This window comes from Papio anubis, chromosome 17 (genome assembly GCF_008728515.1).
Source record: "Papio anubis isolate 15944 chromosome 17, Panubis1.0, whole genome shotgun sequence".
NCBI lineage: Eukaryota > Metazoa > Chordata > Mammalia > Primates > Cercopithecidae > Papio > Papio anubis.
This window is the reverse complement of record NC_044992.1, coordinates 50,624,138-50,648,850: the sequence shown is the minus strand read 5'-3', so window position 1 is coordinate 50,648,850 and position 24,713 is coordinate 50,624,138. Positions and strand designations below refer to the sequence as shown.

The window sequence follows — 24,713 nt, the reverse complement described above, 5'->3', positions numbered from 1 at the left end:
CTGTGGCTGCACTTTTATTAGGTTGTTCCCAATTCTTCACTGTTAAAAGGCTTCAGTATACTTACCTTGCACATAGACTGTTCCTCATATTTCAAATTATTTCTTTAGACTTCCAAGAAGTTCAGTCTTGGGTCAGAGGGTGGCAGTTGTGACTTCCTCTGTGGGTTGTAGCCCTCACATCTTTTGGTGTGTGGACTGTGGTAAGGACAGAACCTCAGGGTTCACCCATTTCAGTGGCCCTCAAGGTGTGGCCCCTGGCCGGGGGCTTCAGCATCACCTGGGAACTTGTTAGAAATGCAAATCCGTGGGTCCCACCCAGAAACCCCACATTCTAACAAATGTTCCAGCTGATTCTGAGGTGCCAAAGTCTGAGAACGAAGCTCTGTCCCCTCGGGAACCCCAGACCCATCTCCATTTTAGAGTTGACAGGTCTTGGCAACATCTTACCAGAGGATGTGGGGGAGGGCTCTTCAGCTGCATTTTTTTTTTTTTTTTTTTTTTGAGACATAGTTTCACTCTATCCCCTTGGCTGGAGTGCAGTGGCGCGATCTCAGGTCACTGCAACCTCCGCCTCCCGGGTTCAAGTGATTCTCCTGCCTCAGCCTCCCGAGGAGCTGGGATTACAGACGTGCACCATCATGCCCAGCTACTTTTTGTATTTTTTCACCATGTTGGCCAGGCTGGTCTTGAACTCCTGACCTCAAGTGATCCTGCCACCTCGGCTTCCCAAAGTACTGGGATTACAGGTGTGAGCTGCCACACCCAACCCTTCAGCTGCATTTCAATGTGGGAATCTGGACACCTCTGAGAGCCTCACCTCTCCACTGACAGCCACATTGGACAGTCTGCCCAGGCTGAGCCTTCCACTGAGGGGAGGGTGTGAAATTAGGGTCACTTCTGTCCTCAGCCTCTCTTGGGAGTCATTCTGCTATTTCCCAGCTCCCTCAGAGATGGGGAGGCTGGAGAGTAGAGAAGGGGCCGCCTCTCCTTGGAAATTGGCCATAGGGGAGTAATGACCAGCTGAGGATCGTACACTGGGCTGGATCCCTGTGTGGCCATCTTGAGCTGGATGAGCTATTTCTGGACTTAGAGACTCAGTTTCTTCCTCCTGACGAACCAGTGAGCCCTGTGAAAGTGTTCCCTTCGTTGGAACTTAGTGCAAAGCAGGAGGCCCTCAGAGTGTCCAGTGTGTGCCCACCTGTGGGATCCAGGCCTTGGTTTCCCAAGTTTTCCAGAAAGTTCCTTTCAAATGATTCTCTGGCCCAGCTCACGGGCCCACCCATTCCCTTGTGTCCCTGCAGACGACTAAGCTACCGGAGAGCCGCGGGCACCCTGCCGAGCCCCCAGAGCCTCAAGAAGCCCCCCTGTGAGTAGATTGTCAGGGATGGCACTCCGGGGAGGGCCCGGGGTTAGGATGAGGAAGGATTCAGGCTGGGAAGAAGCAGGCAGTGGGCTGGAGGGGGCATCAGGGGTCTTGTCTGAGCTCATGGACTCCAGAGGAAGGAGGGGGTGGGAAGTAGGAGGTGGCTGGAGTCACTGGAGAGGAGCTTGTATATTTGGAGTCCATAGATGATGCTGGGGGATATATTAACAACTTTCCCAAAATGATGTGCAGACGTGTGTGTGTGTTCACGCGCGTATGCATGTGCGTGTGAGGATCTACAGCTTTCGTTAGATTCCCAAGGGCTCTCTGACCCTGAAAATGGAAGAAGCAGTGGTGTTGGAAGGGAATGGAGAAGGCCGTGTGTGACCCGGTGCCTCTGGTAGGGCTGCCAGACTGCCAGACTGGGCAAATACAAATAAAGGATGCCCAGTTGAAGCTTGAATTTCAGATAGATGACAGATTGGTTTATAGCATAAGTATGTTTTTATTTAGTTTCTATTATAGTAGAAGTATGTCCTGTGCAATATTTGGGACATACTTACACTGAGAAGTTACTTCTTGTTTATTTGAAATTCAAGTTTAAGTGGGTATCCTGCACTTTATCTGGCAACTCTACACCGTGTAGCCCTTTACACTTTAGAAAACACGTCCACCTACTTCTTGGAACGCTATGAAGTCAGTAGAGTCAGGTATCTTTTCTAAGCTGGGAATATGTAGGGTCACAAGGTGAAGTGAGCAGAGGTGGGGTCACATTTTCTGAAGGCCTGTGATCAGAGCCCCAGGGTAGGGCCCCGTGTAGAGAGGAAGCTTTTCCAGGGCATGGTCTCACCGGTACTAGAGGGCAGACTTGTAACCGAGTGAGTGGCCTGAGCAGGTGCCAGGGACCAGAACACAGATGGCCTGCGGCTCTGCTCCACCCCGCTCCACCCTCAGGCATCTGCGTTTTCCAGGGCCAGACTCCAACCCCAGAAAAGAGAGAGTGGGTCCTATTCCCACTACAGGATCCTGGAGTAAGCTGCTCCCTGGGCCCGTGACAATGGCCACTTTTCCAGACTTGCTGTCAGGTTAGAAGGGCCACTGAGTGCAGTGGCCTTGAGGCTGCTGCGCCACTGACGAGCTGGCTTTCTCTGGGCTGCTAATGAGACACACACAAGAAGACTAATTAGAGCAGGTCTTGGGGTTTAATAATGTACCACAGCTCAGATCACAGGTTCACTGGAGGAAAGGGAGAGAGGCCAGATGGCGGGCTCCTTAGGCACCCGGGCCATGGCTGCCCTCAGCCGCAGGGTCCCCGCTTCCCTCCACTAACGCTGTTCCATCTGTCTTTTGTGCAAACCGCAGATGATCAGCCTTGTGACAAAGGTAGGCCCAGTATCTGTCCGGTGTGCACAGGCGCGGCCCCTTTTCCATGGAACGTTTGGGGCCTGAGGGACTCACATTCTTTCCCCATGTGGGCAGCTGTGCCCCTCCCGCTGTCTGCACACCTCTTCCTGCTCTGCCAGCCAGACTGGGCTGTTTCTTGAGGCAGTCAGAGTTGGTGGGGACAGGGTTCAAGGCCTTGGGGCCCTTCCCTGCCCTCCTGACATGCGGGGCCCAGCCTTTCCAGGACTCAGCTGTGCTGTGATGGGGCTGGGTAGGAGACAAGGGGTGGGAGGGCAGGGCAGGCAGGAGTGAATCCCTCCTTATTCACGCTGCTCACACTCAGGGACTGGGGAGGCCTGCTGGCCTAGAATCCCCCTCAGGGCCTGGAAAGGCTGTTAGGGGCCTAAGCATGGAGAACTGAGCAAAACAGAAGACCTTGCTTTCTTGGGGTATCCAGGACATGGGATTTCCCCTGAGCTCCCCATGAGACACCATCCCAGGGGGCTCTTCCTGCCCGGCCATCCAGGGGCTGGGTCCCCTGGGCCAGATGTGTCTGGCGGGACTCACTGGCTTCCTTCCCTCTTTTGCTTCCCAGAGGCCTGTGACTGTGAGGGCTACCTCAAAGGGCAGTATGTGGGTAAGTAGCTCCCCCTGACACCCACATGCACAACCTGCCCCACCCCAGGCTCCAGAGGCAGGGAGAGGTCAAAGCAGAGTGATGTGAGCCCCAGGAGTCCTTCTGGAGCAGCAGAGCCTGTGGGACCCCCGTCTCTCCTCAGTTCTCTCAGCCTGAGCAGGAGCTGAGCCTGCCCAGGCATTGAGTCCCCACCCAGCTTTTACCCAGCCATGGGGCACATGCCCTGGCGGGAAAGGTACACACACCCCTACATTAATACCAATTCTATTATCACCATCATCGCAATTGGAGTTTATTCAATGTTAACACCACCACCACACAGTGAGGGGTGTTTACCACTCTCCAGAGCCCCTTTTCACTTCTTTTACTTTCGTCAGTTTTTTCAAACGTCTTAGAGATAGGCAAAAAGTTTTTTTTGTTTTTTGGTTATTTTTTAGAGACAGGGCCTTGCTCTGTCACTCACGCTGGAGTACAGTAGTGACATTGCAGCTTGCAGCAGCCTCAACATCCTAGACTCAAACAATCCTCCCACCTCAGCCTCCTGAGTAGCTGGGACTGCAGGCACCTGACACCATGCCCAGCTGATTAAAAATATATATTTTTTGTAGAGGTGGGGTCTCGCTGTGTTACCCAAGCTGGTTTCAAGCTCCTAGCTTCAAGCAGTCCTCCTTTCCAAAAAGTTTTTAAACTTTTTTTTAAATTATTTTTTGAGAAATGGTCTTGCTGTGTTACCCACACTGGAGTGCAGTGGTGTGATCACAAATCACTGCAGCCTCAGCCTCCCAGGCTCAAGCGATCCTTCCATCTCAGCCTCCCTAGTAGCTGGGACTACAGGTGCATGCCACTACACCTGGCTAATTTTTGTATTTTTTGTAGAGACAGGGTTTCACCATGTTGCCCAGCTAGTCGTGAGCCCCTGGGATCAAGTGATCTACCTGCCTCGGCCTCCCAAAGTGCTGGGATACAGGCATGAGCCACTGCACCCAGCCCCTTAGCTTTCATTTTGAAGTAATTTCAAACTTACTGGAAAGGTGTAAGAATTATATAAAGAACTCCCATATACTCCACAGCCAGATTCACCAGTTGTTGTTCCTTTGCCATGTTTGCTCAATTTCCTTTCCCACATCTCTGCATTTTTTTTCCTGAGTCATATGAGACTTAGTTGTAGACATCATGTCCCTTTCCCACTAAATCTCTCAGCATGTATTTCCCAAGGTCAAGGACTTCCTCAGGGCAATGATCAAATTCTGAGAATTTAAAATGCATCCAAATCTATTATATGCTGTTATTTAAATGTTATCAGTTGTCCACATCGTGTCCTTTATGGCATTTTCCCTTGGTCCAGGATCTGATCTAGGACCACACATGGTATTTGTAGATTCATGTCCTAATTTCACAGATAAGGAAATTGAGGCTCAGAGAGATGAAGGGACTCGTCCAAAGTCAGTCACATGTCAAGTGAAACAGTGACCTTGAGCCCTAGTTTGTGAATGCAGGGTCACCCTTTCATCTTACCATTGTGTTTCCCGAACAACCTCTTCCAGTAGCAGGAGGAGGTTGGGAGAGGTCAGTGGGACTCAGTCCCATCTCCAGGTCTGGCCAGGTGGAAAAAGTCTCTTCTGGGAGATTCTGAGACAAATGCCATGGTGTCCCTCTGCCCCTCCTTCCAAGCTGGTCTTCGGAGGAGTTTCCGGCTGGGCTGTAGGGAGAGACTGGGTGGCTCCCAGGAAGGGAAGATGTCCTCCGGAGCTGAGTCTCCAGAGCTGCTGACTTACGAGGAGGTGGCCAGGTACCAACACCAGCCCGGAGAGCGGCCCCGCCTGGTGGTTCTGATTGGTAGGTGCCATCCTGGGTTTCCAGGAAGTGATCTGGTTTCCTCCCTGGAGCAGGTGGGGAGGGAGCTCAGCAGGGACCCTGGTCAGCCTTCCTCTTGTTTCCCAGGGTCTCTGGGAGCCCGACTGCACGAGCTGAAGCAAAAGGTGGTGGCCGAGAACCCACAGCACTTTGGTGTCGCTGTTCCACGTAAGAGGGCCCATGTGGGGGTGTGTGTTTGTCTGCACACACACAAATACTTCATGGGGACTTAACTTCCCAGATTCATCCAAATCCTTACTTTGGGTTTAAAGGATCACCAGGCACTGCCTGCTATTGGCAAATTATGGGACAAAGGCCTGATGGGAAGAAATCCACTCTCAGTGGTCCTCTGAGACCCTCTGAGGCAGAAGCTGGAGGACCACTTGCGTGGTTCCTGCCTGGGGTGGGAGGTGAGTCCAGAGCACATTGTAGGCAAAGTGGCAGCCTCAACCTGACACCAAAGGGCCTCCACAGTACGGGGCATTCCTCCTCATCACAGTGAATTTTGACTCCGATGGCCCCTGCCCTCTGCTTGGATGAGAGGGCAGGTCAGAGAAGCCACAGAACCCTGTGAGTGGTATTTCTTGGCACTCCCTCATAGCCAGATTCCAGTTTGTCAGGGTGGCTGGGTACATTCCTGGGTGATGCCTCTCCTGCCAATTCCTGGGGCTTGCTGCTGCTAGGGGCACCCTGGGATGTCAAGCTCCAGTGGGCAGAGGATCCTGGTTCTGAATGTGATAAGGAGGATGAGGAGGAGGAGAATGAAGGTGCCAGGTAATATGCCAAGAGCTTTTGTGTGCAGTCCCCTGGGTCAGCCCTCCCAGTACCCCTGAGAAGAGAGATTATCATCATCTTGTATGGCAGAGGAAGACAGTGAGGGTCAGAGAGGTTAACTAACCTGTCCAATGTCACACAGTTGGTAAGTGGTGGAACCAAGATTCAAACCCAGGCAGCCTGCCCCAGTCATGTTCTTAATGAGGGTGCACAATGGCCTCTCACCTGCTGCCTGCCACTTCATGCCCTTGGCTGCCCCTTTCCTTTCTGGGACTCACTCTCAGTCCCCCTGGCCTCAGAGGGATGCAGTATGAATGCCTGGTGGCTATTGAGAGGGGTGCTGTGGCGGTGGTAGTGGGGCCTCCTCAGAGTGTTCTGGGGCAGAGCAGCCACGAAGCCTTACTTTGATCACACTGCTCTCCCTGGGCCCAGCACCTAGTCTGTGGGTTGTCAGAGCTGTCTTCCAGAGCCCAGTCTGAAGTGGCAGGGATGTGGGGGAGGTGGTGGCACTGGGGAGGCCATTCTGGCAGGACAGCTGTGATGAACCTGGAGGGCTTCAGGGAGCCACAGCCTTCCAAGTTTCAGGGGAACTGAAACAGGACATGCAGAGGTTGCTAACACACTGATTGTTCCGAACCCCCTGGATCCATCCCCTGGGGAAGAGGTACCTGGATGGTCAGGCCCACCTGCTTCTAGGCACTCCACAGGTAGGAGACTTTCCTCCTTGGTTTTAGAAACTGGAGGAGTCAAGGAAGCCTTCCCAGAGGCAGTGACTTTTATGCTGGGTTTTGAAGTGTAAATAGGAGTTTTCCAGGCAGAAGAGAAAGGAATAGTTTTCCGTACTGAGGAAACAACATGTGTGAAGGGACAGAGCAGTGTTAGGGACTGGGGAGATTAGTGTGGATGATGTGCTGGAAAATGGAGCTGAGAGGTTGGGCAGATCATGCAGGTCTCATATATTCAGCTAGGGTGTTTAGAATGTAATGCATAGATAAATAAAAGTTTTTAAGCAGGGGGATGACGTGGTTGGAAAAGTGACCCTAGCAGCTCTACCGGAGGTTGGACTAAGATGCCACAGATAGAACACAGGGCATCCCCTGGATGGTTCCCATGGGCCAGAAGACACAGCGCCCCAAGATCCCATTTTATCTTTTGGAAAATGCCGTGTGTGTGGCTTTGTGTGTGCCCTTGTTCTGTGGAAGACCTGATTTTCCTCAGAAGTGTGCATCCCAATTCTGTTATGGAAATCAATGAGAAAACACCATGTGTTTTAACATTTTTGTTTGAGAGCCAGCCTTGCTGAAACACATCCAATCCATATAGGGACGGTCTGTCTTCCTGTCTCCTTCTGGAGATGAGAACTAATTGACTAAAGAATTAAAAGCATACATCAGGGTCAAATGTATATGTGGCTCCTTTGCTCTCAAAAAAGAAAAAACATTGAAGAATTAAAAGTTAGGACCTAGGGGTTTCTTAAGTGATTCTTCAAAAGCCACAGCATCTGCTGGGCACAGTGGCTCATGCCTATAATCCCAACACTTTGGGAGGCTGAGGCGGGTGGATCACCTGAGGTTGGGAGTTGAGACCAGCCTGACCAACGTGGAGAAACCCCGTCTCTACTAAAAATACAAAATTAGCCGGGTGTGGTGGTGCATGTCTGTAATCCCAGCTACTCGGGAGGCTGAGGCAGGAGAATCACTTGAACTGGGGAGGCAGAGGTTGCGGTGAGCCGAGATCATGCCATTGCGCTGCAGCCTGGGGAACGAACAAAACTCTGTCTCAAAAAAAAAAAAAAAAAAAAAAAAAAAAAAGCCACAGCATCAGGGAGTCAGTTAGCAGAGTGGTTAAGGGTTTAAGCTGGGCATTTGGCAGAGAGACCGATTCTGGCTGTGTGCTCTACTGGTTGTGTGTCACTGTGCACAGCGCCGAGCCTCTCTGTGCCTCAGTTTTCTCAGCTGCAAAAGGAAAAGCCTCCTTTTGTCTACATGGAAGAGTTGTTGTGTGAATCAGTGATACACCTGCCTGGAAAGGCACGGTGCATGATACAGGGACATGCGATGAGGTAGAAGTGCTTGGTTTAGACACAGCAGCAGCCAACTCCCAAATGAGTGCCTAAGCCTGCTGCTATCCCCACGTGCTGTGATGTGACATCTCTTTGCCCAGCTTTCCTTCTTTCTTTAAAAGATACCACCAGGCCCCGAAAGAGCCATGAGAAGGAAGGAGTGGAATATCACTTTGTGTCTAAGCAAGCATTTGAGGCCGACTTACATCACAACAAGTACGTTGCTTGATGGGCCAGTTGGCCTTCTAGGCAGCTGCGTCTTTTTGTATCTACCTGTATTCCACTGGAGCTCCCGGGAGGGTTCCCAGAAAGGATGGGGGAAGCGGGAGAGAAGTCATGCTGGGAGGTCCCCTTTCCTTTGCTAATTTAGGAAAGCTGAGGAACTAAAGGTCTTTTCCCCTTTGGTGGTGTTTCAGGTTCCTGGAACATGGTGAATATAAGGAAAATTTCTATGGAACCAGCCTGGAGGCCATTCAGGCTGTTATGGCCAAAAACAAAGTTTGTTTGGTGGATGTGGAGCCGGAAGTGAGTTCCTGGGCCTGCTGGCCATTTCTGGTTAATGGAATTTATAACTAGGGGATTGTACGTTTTATACAACACTTAACCTCAGCCTAAGGAATTTTTAGTCTGGAACACTAACTGTTCAATTTCTTTGGGTCTTCCTTTGAAAATCAAATGAAAGCCTTGTACCCCAAAACATGCCCCTCTATCCACAAATGCTGCATTAATTGTAGGGAGCTCGTGGACACTCTGGTGGCCCACAGACCCAGGCTAGTAACCCCTGCATGGAACAGATCATGCTGTAGTTGGTGGCGCTGACTGGCCATTGCAATGTGCCAGAGAATTAGATGTCAGTACCCAGGTGAAGCTGGGGCTGAGCTCTCGGTGCCAGGCCTCCCCCTCCCCAACCAAGGCAGGTGGAGTCAGTGGCTTAGAGAACCACTCAGGGAGGCAGTGAGGAGAGCAGTTTAAAGGGGAAAAAGAGGGAGGGAGACGTGGCCCTGTGAAGTGCTTCAAAAACATTTCCACTCCTGCACACCCGGCATGCTGTGGGCTCAGCAGGGGCTTAACCATCTCTTTAACCTTGTCTTTTAGAAAAACTTCCAAGCTTTGAACTCAATCTGGGACTTTTTTCCCCTCTATAGAAACAGATCTCTGATTTTATGATATAAACTGTAGGCTTTATTTTAAAGAAGTTTGCTTGAAACATATTCCAAAAAGCACGTTATGCCTACAAAGGAAAACGCTCACTCATTTGGACTTACAGGGAGTTAGTAATCAAAATTAGAAGTCTGAGTTTCAAAAATTTCTTTGAAAAGTAATTTTATTGATCACTTTATAGATCAAGGGTGCAGATAATACATATAGCAGTTTAATACTTAGTGTTTCCAAGTGGAGCCCTTACATTCTAGATAAAATGCATTAATTAAGAGTACAGTTTCTACAGTCTACAGTTTAAGTGATCTGTTCGGTAATCACATTTGCTTTGCGAACGTTTTCTTCTTTGAATACCAAGAGGAGATGTAATAGCACAAATTTGGTAATAGTGTAGTCCAATTGATGACATTTGACTAAATAGATACACACTGACTCCTGCATCCTCACCCATCAGAAATGGAAGGTGGAGAGGAGCCTAAGAAGGTTAATTATAGCCAGAAGGGTCAGAGCTAAGAGAGACAGCAACTCTCTCTGAGCTGAGGCTTAGGAACCTTCTATTTGCAGTGAGTGTGACTTCAGGGCCCCGCTGAGTTCAATGTCGAAGTGAAGGACGAGAAAAGGAGCAGTTGGTCTGCCCCATTGAAGTCCATTGTCATGGGACCCATGTAACCAGGACCTTTGCTGTTGGGGTTATGGGACTGAAGCACACGTTGAGTTTTCAAAAGTATATTTCACAATAAAAAACTTCAAAAGTATATAATATTCCTGAACTTTCTTTCTCAGGCACTGAAACAACTGAGGACCTCAGAATTTAAACCCTATATTATATTTGTAAAGCCTGCAATTCAGGAAAAAAGAAAGACACCACCTATGTCCCCAGCTTGTGAGGACACGGCAGCCCCATTTGTAAGTTTAAAGTGGATTGTTTCTTTTCTGAAGGCCTAAGGGAGGCTGTTACAGGAATGCTTCTAGCTGCATCAGGGTGCTTGCAGCTGAAGAGGGATGCGGGATGCACCTTCTGCACGTGATTGTCTTTCCATTTTGCCTATTGAAAAACTTAAGAGAAGATGATTGCATGGCCAGAAAGCTCAAGGTGAACAGCTGGAACTGCCTCCCAAACCAGGCAGGTGGCTTTTCCCGGGCTCACACCCCTCCACTCCCTCACATAAGCACCCTCCCCCAAAATATGACACCTGTCAGGGACCTCATGTGAGTGTGACAGACTACACTCATCAAACTACATTCCTAGGCCAAACCCAAGTATTTTTAATTGAAATCCCAACTAACAAGGTCATTATCACTGCTTTCAAACCAGTTTGAATCATCAGTGAGTGAAAGGATTTCTAAAACTCGTGGATGAGTTCATCTGATGTATCCTAAATGAACCTCTGTTTCACTGTCATAGATTCTTTGTTCAGCCCAGTCTGTGTCAGGATGGCGAAACCCTCACCCAAACCTGAATGTTTGACAGAGTTCTTCTAGGCGGTATGGACTTGATGACTCATCTTTTTTGGTTCTTAACAGGGTCAGTCAGCAGAATGAGCTGGAAGTTATTATGGGTGGTGGGGGCAGTCAGAAGCAACTCAGTCCCAGAATAGACTTTGTTTGCTGTCCTATATAGCTGGTTTCATCTGAAGGAGGCCTTCTCGGATCCTTCCCCTTGGTCAGGAAGCTCCCTCCAAGTCAAGATTTTGATGCAATCCTAGTTCATACTGATTCTCAGTTTTAACTGTCCACATCGATAGATTTTTTATTTTATTTTTTATTTTTAAAGACAGGGACTCACTATGTTGTCCAGGCTGGTCTTGAACTCCTGGGCTCGAGTGATCCTTCCACCTTGGCCTCCCAAAGTGCTGGGATTACAGGTGTAAGCCACTGTGCCTGGCCTTTTATTTTTTTTAGAACAGGATCTTGCTGTATTGCCCAGACTGGAGTGCAGAGGTATAATCATGGCTCACTGCAGCCTTGAACTCCTGGGCCCAAGCAGTCTTCCTTCCTCAGCTTCCTAAGTAGCTGGGACTACAGGCATGTACCACCAACACCCAGCCAATTAAAAAAAAAAATTACAGAGACAGGGTGTCTTGTGCTGCCCAGGGTGGTCTCAAACTCCTGGCCTCAAGTGATCCTCCTGCCTCAGCTTCCCAAAGTGTCGGGATTACAGGTGTGAGCCACCATACCTGGTCTCAATAAATTATTTAGAATGGCATACATACAAGGAACATTAGAAATTCTCTCCTTGGCCAGGTACGGTGGCTCACACCTGTATCTCAGCAATTTGGGAGGCTGAGATGGGCAGATTGCTTGAGCCCAGGAATTCAAAACCAGCCTGGGCAACTTGGTGAAACCCTGTCTCTACAAAAACATTACAAAAATTAGCCAGGTGTGGTGGCACACACCTATAGTCCTAGCCACTCAGGAGACTGAGATGGGAATGGGAGGATCACTTGAGCCTAATAGGTCAAGGCTGCAGTGAGCCATGACCATGCCACTGCATTCCAGCCTGTGTGACAGAGTGAGACTGTCTCCAAAAAAAAAAAAAAAGAAAAGAAAAAGAAATTTTCTCCTTTAGAAACTCTAAGGGGGAGGGTGGCATGGTGGCTCACGCCTATAATCCCAGCACTTTGGGAGGCCGAAGCAGGTGGATTACCTAAGGTCAGGAGTTTGAGAGCAGCCTGGCCAAAATGGCGAAACCCCGTCTCATACTAAAAATACAAAAATTATTTTGTATATTACACCAGGTATGGTGGCGCATGCCTGTAATCCCAGCTATTCGGGAGGATGAGACAGGAGAAACACTTGAACCCAGGAGGCAGAGACTGCAGTGAGCCGAAATCACGCCACTGCACACTCTAGCCTGGGCAAGAGAGCAAGACTCTGTCTAAAAAAAAACACACACACACAAGAAACTCTAAGGGGAGTATCAGCTTAAGTTTAGAATCATTTAGAAACATAGAGTATTGACTGGGTGCAATGGCTCACACCTGTAATCCCAACACTTTGGAGGGCCAAGGCAGGTGGATCACCTGAGGTCAGGAGTTTGAGACTAACCTGACCAACACGGTGAAACCCCATCTCTACTAAATACAAAAAATTAGCTGGGCATGGTGGCACATGCCTGTAATCCCAGCTATTTGCGAGCCTGAGGCAGGAGAATTGCTTGAACTTGGAGGCGGAGGTTGCAATGAGCCAAAATTGCGCCACTGCACTCCAGCCTGGGCAACAAGAGTGAAACTCCATCTCAAAAACAAAAAACAGAAACGTACAGTATGCCTATCACATAACAAAAAAATCAGAGACAACCTAAATGTTCACTATCAGGACTCAGTTCAATATACTCCATTACATGACACTTACGGGATGTATTGAAATATTATTGTAGCCAGTTAAAAGCCATATGTTGGGGCCGGACGTGGTGGCTCACGCCTGTAATCCCAGCACTTTGGGAGGCCTAGGTGGGTGGATCACCAGAGGTCAGGAGTTTGAGATCAGCCTGGCCAACATGGTGAAACCCCGTCTCTACTAAAAATACAAAAATTAGCTGGGCGTGGTGGCAGGCGTCTGTAATTCCAGCTACTTGGGAGGCTGAGGCAGGACAATCACTTGAACCTGGGAGGCAGAGTTTTCAGTGAACTGAGATCGCGCCACTATACTCCAGCCTGGGCAACAAAGCAAGACTCTGTCTCAAAAAAAATAATAACTAACTAACTAAATACATAAAAGCCATGTGTTGGAGGAATATTTGATGACATAGCTAAATACAAGAAAAAATAAATCAGAAAATAAAAAAATCAGGATTCTAATTTTGTGTTACACACAAAATACACTAAAATGCTAAAGGCAATTCTCCCTGAATAGTGGGCTCTTAACTAATTTTTGTTTTCTGTATTTACTGTGTGTTTTTTGGAGGGGGAGTTAACAGCTTTATTGAGATAAAATTTACATACTGTACAATTCACCCATTTAAAGCATACAATTCAATGATGTATTCACAGAGTTGTTGCAACTACCACAGTCAATTTAAGAGCATTTTCATCACCTCAGAAAGAAACCTTGAGCCCGTTAGAATTTCCCATTATCTGTTTTCCTCCAGTCCCTTCCTAGCCACAGGCAACTGCTAATCTATGGTCACTATAAATTTGTCTATTCTAAACATTTCATATAAATGGATTCATGCAATATAAGACCTTTTGTATTTGGCTTTTTTCACTTAGTATAATGTTTTTAAGGTTCATTCATGTATCAGTAATTCATTCTTTTTTTTTTTATGGCTGAATAATATTCCATTGTATAGAGTACCACATTTTGTTTACCCATTTATCAATTAATGGACATTTATGGATTTTCAGCTATTATGAATCGTGTTATGAATATTCATATACAAGTTTTTGTGTGAACATATGTTTTCATTTCTCTTAGGTGTATACCTTGGTATGGAATTGCTGGGTCATAGGGCAGCTCTATGTTTAACATTTGGGGGAACTGCCAGACTCTACCATGGCAGCTGTACCATTTTACATTCCCAGCAGCAGCGTTCAAGAGTTCCCATTTCTCCACATCCTCACCAGCCCTTGTTATTGTCTGTCTTTTTAATCATAGCACTACTAGTAGGTGTGAAGTGGTATCTCATTGTGGTTTTGATTTGCATTTCTCTAATCATCAGTGAAGCTGAACATCTTTTCATGTGTTTATTGGCCATTTTTATATCTTTCTTGGAGAAATGTCTATTCAAATACTTTGTCCATTTTTAAATGTCCATTTCTTATTATTGAGTTGTAAGAATTCTTTATCTATTTTGGATACAAGTCCTTTGTCAGATGCATGATTTGCGAATATTTTTTCCCATTCTGTGAGTTGTCTTTTCACTTCCTTTTTTTTTTGTGAGACAGAGTTTTGCTCTTGTTGCCCAGGCTGGAGTGCAATGGTGCGGTGTTGGCTCACTGAAATCTCCGCCTCCCAGGTTCAAGTGATTCTCCTGCCTCAACCTCCAAGTAGCTGGGATTACAGGCGCATGCCATCATGCCCGGCTAATTTTTTTTTGTATTTTTAGTAGAGATGGGGTTTCACCATGTTGGCCAGGCTGGTCTCAAACTCCTGACCTTGGGTGATCTGCCTGCCTCGGCCTCCCAAAGTGCTGGGAGGCACCATGCCTGGCCCTTACTTTCTTGATAGCATCCTTTGAGGCATAACATTTTAAAATGTGATAAAGTCCAATATATTTTTTCTTTTGTTGCTTATATTTTTGGTATCGTATCTAAGAAATCATTGTTGAATCCAAGGTCATAAAGATTTACTCCTTTGTTTTCTTTTAAATTATTTATAGTTGTAGCAGTTACATTTGGATCTGTCATCTATTTTGTGTTATTTTCTGTGGATTGTGTGAAGTAGGGGTCCAACTTCATTCTTTGCATGTGGATAGCCAGTTACCCCAGCATCACTGGTTGAAAAAACTATTTTCTCATTTAATTATTTTGACACCCTTGTCTAGAATCAATTGGCAAGAAAAGTAAGGGTTTCTTTCCGGAGTCTCAGTCCCTTTCCACTGGTCTACATGTCTATTGTTAGGCCAGCACCACACCGTCTTGCTTCGATTACTAGCTTTGTAGTAAGTTTTGAAGTCAGGTTTTTCAAGCTTGTTTTGGCTATTCTGGGTCCTTTGCATTGCCATATGAATTTTAGGATCAATCTGCCCATTCGTTTTACTGTATTGGCTTTGTTTTGTTTTGCAAATATTTCAGGATTGAATAAGCAGGGGGGAAATGGCTCATTTTTCCAAGAGTCAAGAAGTCATTAGGAGAGTAAGAGGCAGCTTCCTAGGACTCAAGGAAAGTTCTGCCAAATAATCAGGTCCACAGGCAGTGCCAGCTTTCTAGGAGTCAGAACCCTCCCTGGCCCATGGTGGTTATTTCAAGAGAAGCAGCTGCACTCTATTCCCAGTGTCCTTCCAGCCTGGCCGGTTTTGTCGTCTATCCCATCTCTTTTATTGCCCACCAGAATACTGCATTCCAAGCAGGTGGGCTGATGATGAAATGCAGCTGGTCCATTCGTGCTCCACCACCCTGCAGCTGTGAGTAGGCAGCAAGGTCACAGTGAGGCTGTTCAACACAGAGTCCCCGGTTCTACTCCCAGAGATTCCGACCTAGGGGGTTTGGAGTGGGACCCAGGCACTCCGTTTTTAACACTCAGCCTTTCATGTGGTTTTGATGTATGTTGGCAGACCCCAGATGACATTTGGAGAAATTCCTCACAAAGGCATGGGTTTTGTGTAACGTTAAATATCTGTCCATTGTCTGGCACCTGAGTTCCTGGCAGGGGACCCAAAACATCCACTGTCTGTTTCCTTGCTGACCACAAGTTAATGAGGCTTCTGGCTTCTGACCCAGCAAAGCTAATCCAGCCTGGGGGTGATGGACAGCATGGGGGAATCTTTCCTATGTGATCTTCCGGACTGTGACTCTTGCTGAAGACACAGGTGGCGAGTTCCATCTTTACAGGCCAGGAAAGGGGTTCAGGGGATTTATGATTGCAAAGCAAATGTCATGTGTTTTTACTCCATTAGAGATTTACTTAAGTTCTTTCCGGATGCAGATATTTATTAGGAAGATTGTGGTTCTTTGTGGCAAAATTTTTTCTTCTTTAATTTCTTAACTAGCCAAATGCTTCCAGGATGAACCATGTGGGTGCCTGGAGGAGGGGAAACTGGAAGCAGCAGACAGGTCTATAGGATGGATGTGTGTCAGGGAGTGGGGAAGGAAAGGTTGAAGAGCCAGGGGGCAGTTATGGGATAGTGCGAAGTGCTTCTGAGTATGAAAGTAGCCCTGCGAGAATATTCTATATGGAATATAGAATTGAGAAATGTCTCCCAATTTAATCCAATTTTTTCCCTCCTGGAGGAGAAAAGGAGAAGAAATTATCTCAGCCTTCTTAGATAGCACATTTCAACAGTCTTTGAAGTAGCACGCCACACCCTTTTCCTAGATCTTGAGGACTCGAATCCTGAAATTTCAGATGCTCTCACTAAAGTAGGAATTGGCTTTTGACTGGTGACAGAGAGAAGACGGGGGAATATTTTGGAATGTACGTCTCTTTGGGAGAGAACAGAACTCACCCTTTCCTTGTGGCAGCATGAAAACACTGAGCCCCTAGAAACAGAGGGGAGATGGCAACAGAGGACTAAAAAGGGGAACGAGTGAATGCCAGCAACAAATTTCATTTTGTAGTTTTTCTTAGAAAGGGCCTGCCACTTTCCTGTTTTCCAAAACCAGGCAGATTGTCAGACAACTACTCACCTGAACTGGTACTTATTAGAGGTTCTTTTGAATGGAGATGCAAACAGTGCCCACATTGGGTAAGATGGAGTCGTTGCCTATACCTTAATGTTAGGTGTCAGGAAGGCAATCTGATTAAAGAGATCAGCTGCCCTAAGGACATGGGGAATTTGATTAGAATTGTCCAGTGCTTTCTTAAATAACTCCACTTTGCTGTGCTAGTGTTTGGCTCTGGTGTGAGGAAATGAAAAGAATTTAGTTCTACACTATGAATTTAGGAGTCTTCAGGAGGGCATTAGAATGATTTCTTCTTCCACTAGTTGATTGCAGAAATGTTTGCTCTGTTTTTATATAGTTATTATTTATAGTTCTTTCTTACAATTATTTAACCTGTGTACTAAATGCCATGCAGCACAATACTACTACTTCTTTGGAAGTACTTCTGAGGCAGGAAGTGTGATATTGACATATATACACGGATATAGAATCAGCATTCCCAATGCACTTCCTATCATGGCTTTGAGGTCATAGGTCCTCAGGAGGTATCCTGTGAGTGAATGACTGAACAGTGATTGTGTCTACTGCCCATTAACTTTCTTTGAAGTTTGACGTGATGTTGTCCCTACACTCTGTTCTTGTGTACATGGTTGGTTTATCAGTGAGACCTAGTCATCCACTCATCAGTTAAAAGTTAAAGGTTGGAACATTGCTCAAGACAAAGGCTATAGGTTTGTTATAGGAGAACAACCCAGTTGCTCCTTTTACCACCCCTTTCCTTGCAGGATGAGCAGCAGCAAGAGATGGCCGCTTCCGCCGCCTTCATAGACCAGCATTATGGGCACCTGGTAGACGCCGTGCTGGTGAAGGAGGATCTCCAGGGTGCCTACAGCCAGCTCAAAGTGGTCTTAGAGAAGCTGAGCAAGGACACTCACTGGGTACCTATTAGTTGGGTCAGGTGACTTTATCCCAGAACATCCAAGCTGGATGGGACCTTGAAGATCAACTAGTCCAGACTCCCTCATTTTACCATCAAGGAATCTTGAGCGCAGAGACGGGGAGAATTCTCCACAAACTGCATCGTCGAGAAGAGTATAAGTGGGAAGTCTTGTTTGTTGTTGGTTTTTGTCTGTTGTTTTTCACTGCACCTCTTTGGATCATGATTTGAAAGGGGCATATCAGAAAACAACACATTTCATTCGTTAAAGTATCACAGGCAAGCTGACCCTGATTCTTTGTACCAAAGTTAAGTAGCCACTGTCTTTTGCAGGTGATAGTGGTTAATTTATACAGTACTGATTTGCAGAATTAATTTAAGCATTTTAAACATAGTGACGCTTAGTAGTTTTTTTGGAAGCTAACTTGTTTTATCCAAGGGGATTTTACATGTAACTGAAATTCCCCTGTCTTCAAGCACTAAAATGTTGATCTTAACCTTTTTTTGAAGTGCTTGCCTGGTAATAGAAAATTGGTTCTCTGCCTATTTTAAAATAGTGAATATACGTAAATTGTCTCTGGAAGGCTGAGGCACACTTCACCATCAACATGAATTACTGTACTATTCTGTACTACAGTGGTGCCTTCAGGGACTCGAGGAATGTAAGGTTGCCTTTCCCGTTTCTAAATACCGTCGGATTCCTAACATCGAGCCCTTGCTTTGTTTGATTTGTTCTATTCCATCCATTGTTCCTTTTGTTACTGACAGTTGCCTTGGTCCTAGCCAGTCCCTGCCATGAGATCATAGGGGTTCCTGTTGTGCTAGATCTTGGGAAACCAAATGACTCTCCCTGTCAAAACTATGGCTATGCCGCTGTAAACCATTTCTGTCAAGAATAAAAGTATGTAGACCCAGAGTGTGGGCCTAATGGGTTGTCTCTGAGCAAAAATGATTGATTCATGATATATCTTAGCTGCTCAGAGAATTTTTTTATTATTATTAATAGCCAACAACAGTCTTTATTCTGTGCTGGATGCTATGCTAAGGCCTTTACATACATTACCCTGATAAATACACCAAGCCAATAAGGTAGGATTCTTATCTCATTGTACAAATGAGAAAAAAAAAATAAAGCTTAGACAGTTTAAATAATGTGCCCAAGTTTGCACAGATTTAAAAAAAAAAAAAAAATTGCAGGCCAGGCAGTGTAGTGCATGCCTGTAATCCTAGCACTTCGGGAGGCCGAGGTGGGCGGATTGCTTGAGCTCAGGAGTTCGAGATCAGTCTGGGCAATGTGTCGAAACCCCATTTCTACAAAAAATACAAAAACTAGCCGGGTGTGGTGATGTGTGCCTGCAGTCCCAGCTACTCAGGAGGCCGAGGAACGAGGAGGTCAAGGCTGCAGTGAGCCATGATTGTGCCACTGCACTCCAGCCTGGGTGACAGAGTGAGACCCCACCTCAAAAAAAATTTAAAAATAAAAAAATGCAGAGCTATGGTATTTGAGCCTAAATATCCCAAATACCAGAGATGATTGTTAACTGTATACTATACTGCCTCATTCTTTTGTGGACCCATAATCGAGGCTACTAATATAATCCACTTATAAGTGATGAATGTGTTCACAGCTAGAATTTATAATATGAAGTGTGACCATAACTTCTAAGACTGAAAAGGCTACATACACACGTGTACATTTTCAAGTTTTTTTACTCATGAAAGGAAAAGGAGGCCAGGTTGAAGGTGAAACACCAGGGAGAAGGTTTGCCACCCATTAAAAATGTCCATTTTACCTTCTACACAAGGATACCTTTGCAGCTCTCTAGCTCATGAACCTGGTAGGTCCACGTAACAGGATCACATTCTTCAGAACTTTCTAGCAAAAAGATGGAGACTTCTTTGCAGTTAGAGAGTATTGGATTCTTATCAAGTGAAATTGGTCTTGAGCTGATCCACAGAGAGCTAGGCCAGGGAGGGCAGCTGTCCCTGAAGTGTGACTAGCACATGCAAAGTTGTTATACAGGATAATGCCTGTAATCCTAGCACTTTGGGAGGCTGAGGTGGGTGTTATCACTTGAGGTCAGGAGTTCGAGATCAGCCTGGCCAAAATGGTGAAACCCCATTTCTACTTAAAAAAAAAAAATAGCTGGGCATGGTGGCAGGCACCTGTAATCCCAGCTACTTGGGAGGCTGAGGCAGGAGAATCACCTAAACCTGGGAGGCAGAGGTTGCAGTGAGCTGAGATCGTGCCACTGCACTCCAGCCTGGGCGACAAGTGAGACTCTGTCTCAAAAAAAAAAGTTATGCAGGAGAGCTGAGATCTGAAGTCTGCTCACAGGCAAAAACAAAACAAACCCACATACGTTAAAAATTACTTTTGAAGATCCCTTTGGGAGGCACTATGGTGGAGATCCTAATCAAGTCTCAAAGTCCCATGTAGGCGGTTTTCCCTCCAGTGTGGGAACACAGTGGTTGGGCACCCGATGACATTCTTTCTGCATTTTATACCACTCCACAGGCGTTTTCTGCTGCTTACATAATATTTTTACACAATTGTCAGATGAAATGATAGTAATTCTCTTTATATGTATTATGAAGCAGAGTATTAAAAAGTGATCCTTAGCCAAGTGTGGTGACTCATGCCTGTAATCCCAGCACTTTGGGAGGCTGAGGCAGGAGGATCACTTGGGCTCAGGAGTTCAAGACCAGCCTGGGCAACATAGCAAGACCTTGTCTCTATTAAACATAAAATTAGGGCCAGCAGCATTGACTCAACGTTGGCTCATGCCTGTAATCCCAGCACTTTGGGAGGCTAAAGCAGGTGGATCACTTGAGGCCAGGAGTTTGAGAGCAGTCTGGCCAATATGGTGAAACCCTGTTTCTACTAAAAATACAAACGTTAGCCAGGCATGGTGGCACGTGCCTATAATCCCAGCTACTTAAGAGGCTGAGGCACAAGAATCGCTTGAACCTCAGAGACAGAGGTTGCAGTGAGCCAAGATCATGCCATTACACTCCAACCTGGGCAACAGAGCAAGACTGTGTCTTAAATAAATAAATAAATAAAAATAAAAATAAAAATTTAAAAATTAGCTCAGAGGGGAGGTTCCAAGATGGCTGAATAGAAACAGCTCCAGTCTGCAGCTCCCAGTATAAGCGACACAGAAGATGGGTGATTTCTGCATTTCCAACTGAGGTACTGGCTTCATCTCACTGGGGCTTGTCAGACAGTGGGTGCAGCCCATGGAGCAGGGCAGGGCATCACCTCACCTGGGAAGCACAAGGGGTCAGGGAATTCCCTTTCCTAGCAAAGGGAAGCTGTGACAGACGGTACCTGGAAAATCAGACACTCCCACCCTAATACTGCGCTTTTCCAAGGCCTTAGCAAATGGCACACCAGAAGATTATATCCCATGCCTGGCTCGGAGGGTCCAGCGCCCATGGAGCCTCACTCACTGCTAGCACAGCAGTCTGAGATTGAACTGCAAGGTGGCAGCGAGGCTGGCGGAGGGGCGTCCACCATTGCTGAGGCTTGAGTAGGTAAACAAAGCGGCCTGGAAGCTCGAACCGGGTGGAGCCCACCACAGCTCAAGGAGGCCTGCCTGCCTCTGTAGACTCCACCTCTGGGGGCAGAGCATAGCTGAACAAAAGGCAGCAGAAACTTCTGCAGACTTAAACGTCCCTGTCTGACAGCTTTGAAGAGAGTAGTGCTTTTCCCAGCACAGAGTTTGAGATCTGAGAACGGACAGACTGCCTCCTCAAGTGGGTCCCTGACCCCCAAGTAGCCTAACTGGAAGACACCTCCCAATAGGGGCCGACTGACACCTCTCAGCCGGGTGCCCCTCTGAGAGAAGCTTCCAGAAGAAGGACCAGACAGCAACATTTGCCGTTCTGCAATATTTGCTGTTCTGCAGCCTCTGCTGGTGATACCCAGGCAAACAACGTCTGGAATGGACCTCCAGCAAACTCCAACAGACCTGCAGCTGACGGTCCTGACTGTTAGAAGGAAAACTAACAAACAGAAAGGACACCCACACCAAAACCACATTTGTATGTCACCATCATCAAAGATCAAAGGTAGATAAAACCACAAAGATGGGGAGAAACCAGAGCAGAAAAGCTGAAAATTCTAAAAATCAGAGCACCTCTTCTCCTCCAAAGGAACGCAGTTCCTCGCCAGCAACGGAACAAAGCTGGATGGAGAATGACTTTGACGAGTTGAGAAAAGAAGGCTTCAGACGATCAGTAATAACAAACTTCTCCAAGCTAAAGGAGGATGTTCGAACCCATTGCAAAGAAGCTAAAAACCTTGAAAAAAGATTAGATGAATGGCTAACTAGAATAAACAGTGTAGAGAAGTTCTTAAATGAACTGATGGAGCTGAAAACCATGGCATGAGAACTACGTGATGCATGCACAAGCTTCAGTAGCCGATTTGATCAAGTGGAAGAAAGGGTATCAGTGATTGAAGATCAAATGAATGCAATGAAGTGAGAAGATAAGTTTAGAGAAAAAAGAGTGAAAAGAAATGAACAAAGCCTCCAAGAAATATGGGACTATGTGAAAAGACCACATCTATGTCTGATTGGTGTACCTGAAAGTGACAGGGAGAATGGAACCAAGTTGGAAAACACTCTTCAGGATATTATCCAGGAGAACTTCCCCAACCTAGCCAGGCAGGCCAATGTTCAAATTCAGGAAATACAGAGAACGCCACAAAGATACTCCTCGAGAAGAGCAACTCCAAGACACGTAATTGTCAAATTCACCAAAGTTGAAATGAAGGAAAAAATGTTAAGGGCAGCCAGAGAGAAAGGCCAGGTTACCCACAAAGGGAAGCCCATCAGACTAAGAGCCGATCTCTTGGCAGAAACTCTACAAGCCAGAAGAGAGTGGGGGCCAATATACAACATTCTTAAAGAAAAGAATTTTTAAACCAGAATTTCATATCTAGCCAAACTAAGCTTCATAAATGGAGGAGAAATAAAATCCTTTACAGACAAACAAATGCTGAGAGATTTTGTCACCACCAGGCCTGCCTTACAAGAGCTCCGGAAGGAAGCACTAAACATGGAAAGGAACAACTGGTACCAGCCACTGCAAAAACATGCCAAATTGTAAAGACTATCAATGCTAGGAAGAAACTGCATCAACTAACGAGCAAAATAACCAGCTAACATCATAATGACAGGATCAAATTCACACATAACAATATTAACCTTAAATGTAAATAGGCTAAATGCTCCAATTAAAAGACACAGACTGGCAAATTGGATAAAGAGTCAAGACCCATCAGTGTGCTGTATTCAGGAGACCCATCTCACATGCAGAGACACACATAGGCTCAAAATAAAGGGATGGAGGAAGATCTACCAAGCAAATGGAAAACCAAAAAATGCAGGGGTTGCAATTCTCATCTCTGATAAAACAGACTTTAAACCAACAAAAATCAAAAGAGACAAGGCCGTTACATAGTGGTAAAGGGATCAATTCAACAAGAAGAGCTAACTGTCCTAAATATATATGCATCCAATACAGGAGCACTCAGATTCATAAAGCAAGTCCTTAGAGACCTACCAAGAGACTTAGACTCCCACACAATAATAATGGGAGACTTTAACACCCCACTGTCAACATTAGATCAACAAGACAAAAAGTTAACAAGTATATCCAGGAATTGAACTCAGCTCTGCACCAAGCAGACCTAATAGACATCTACAGAACTCTCCACCCCAAATCAACAGAATATACATTCTTCTCAGCACCACATCACACTTATTCCAAAATTGACCACATAGTTGGAAGTAAAGCACTCTTCAGCAAATGTAAAAGAACAGAAATTATAACAAACTGTCTCTCAGACCACAGTGCAATCAAACTAGAACTCAGGATTAAGAAACTCACTCAAAACCGCTCAACTACATGGAAACTGAACAACCTGCTCCTGAATGACTACCGGGTACATAATGAAATGAAGGCAGAAATAAAGATGTTCTTTGAAACCAATGAGAACAAAGACACAACATACCAGAATCTCTGGGACACATTTAAAGCAGTGTGTAGAGGGAAATTTATAGCACTAAATGCCCACAAGAGAAAGCAGGAAAGATCTAAAATTGACACCCTAACATCACAATTAAAAGAACTAGAGAAGCAAGAGCAAACACATTCAAAAGCTAGCAGAAGGCAAGAAATAACTAAGATCAGAGCAGAACTGAAGAAGATGGAGACGCAAAAAACCATTCAAAAAATCAGTGAATCCAGGAGCTGGTTCTTTGAAAAGATCAACAAAATTGATAGACTGCTAGCAAGACTAATAAAGAAGAAAAGAGAGAAGAATCAAATAGATGCAATAAAAAATGATAAAGGGGATATCACCACCGATCCCACAGAAATACAAACTACCATCAGAGAATACTGTAAACACCTCTACGCAAATAAACTAGAAAATCTAGAAGAAATGGATAAATTCCTGGACACACACCCTCCCAAGACTAAACCAGGAAGTTGAATCCCTGAATAGACCAATAACAGGTTCTGAAATTGAGGCAATAATTAATAGCCTACCAACCAAAAAAAAAATCCAGGACCAGACGGATTCATAGCCGAATTCTATCAGAGGTACAAAGAGGAGCTGGTACCATTCCTTCTGAAACTATTCCAGTCAATAGAAAAAGAGGGAATCCTCCCTAATTCGTTTTATGAGGCCAACATCATCCTGATACCAAAGCCTGACAGAGATACACACAAAAAAGAGAATTTTAGATCAGTATCCCTGATGAACATCGATGCAAAAATCCTCAATAAAATACTGGCAAACTGAATCCAGCAGCACATCAAAAAGCTTATCCACCACGATCAAGTTGGCTTCATCCCTGGGACGCAAGACTGATTCAACATATGCAAATCAATAAACATAATCCATCATATAAACAGAACCAAAGACAAAAACCACATGATTATCTCAATAGATGCAGGAAAGACCTTTGACAAAATTCAGCCCTTCATGCCAAAAACTCTCAATAAATTAGGTATTGATGCAGCATATCTCAAAATAATAAGAGCTATTTATGAGAAACCCACAGCCAGTATCATACTGAATGGGCAAAAACTGGAAGCATTCCCTCTGAAAACTGGCACAAGACAAGGATGCCCTCTCTCACCACTCCTATTCAACATGGTGTTGGAAGTTCTGGCCAGGGCAATCAGGCAAGAGAAAGAAATAAAGGGTATTCAATTAGGAAAAGAGGAAGTCAAATTGTCCCCATTTGCAGATGACATGA

The 24,713-nt window shown here is 45.8% G+C and overlaps 1 protein-coding gene across 4 annotated transcripts in view; it reads left to right on the top strand.

Moving 5' to 3' along the window:
- Positions 1-18,358, top strand: part of MPP3 (membrane palmitoylated protein 3) — a 32,199-nt gene extending 13,841 nt beyond the window's left edge. For all 4 annotated transcript variants that reach the window (XM_009190752.3, XM_003913143.2, XM_009190754.3 and 1 more), the window contains exons 12-20: positions 1,302-1,366; positions 2,726-2,746; positions 3,342-3,383; positions 5,055-5,219; positions 5,325-5,405; positions 8,196-8,289; positions 8,490-8,598; positions 10,015-10,137; positions 17,279-18,358. In XM_009190752.3, coding sequence (XP_009189016.1) covers positions 1,302-1,366; positions 2,726-2,746; positions 3,342-3,383; positions 5,055-5,219; positions 5,325-5,405; positions 8,196-8,289; positions 8,490-8,598; positions 10,015-10,137; positions 17,279-17,455 — 877 coding nt within the window. In that variant the 3' untranslated portion in view covers positions 17,456-18,358. The remainder of the gene's footprint in view (positions 1-1,301; positions 1,367-2,725; positions 2,747-3,341; positions 3,384-5,054; positions 5,220-5,324; positions 5,406-8,195; positions 8,290-8,489; positions 8,599-10,014; positions 10,138-17,278) is intronic.
- The last annotated feature ends 6,355 nt before the right edge of the window (positions 18,359-24,713 follow it).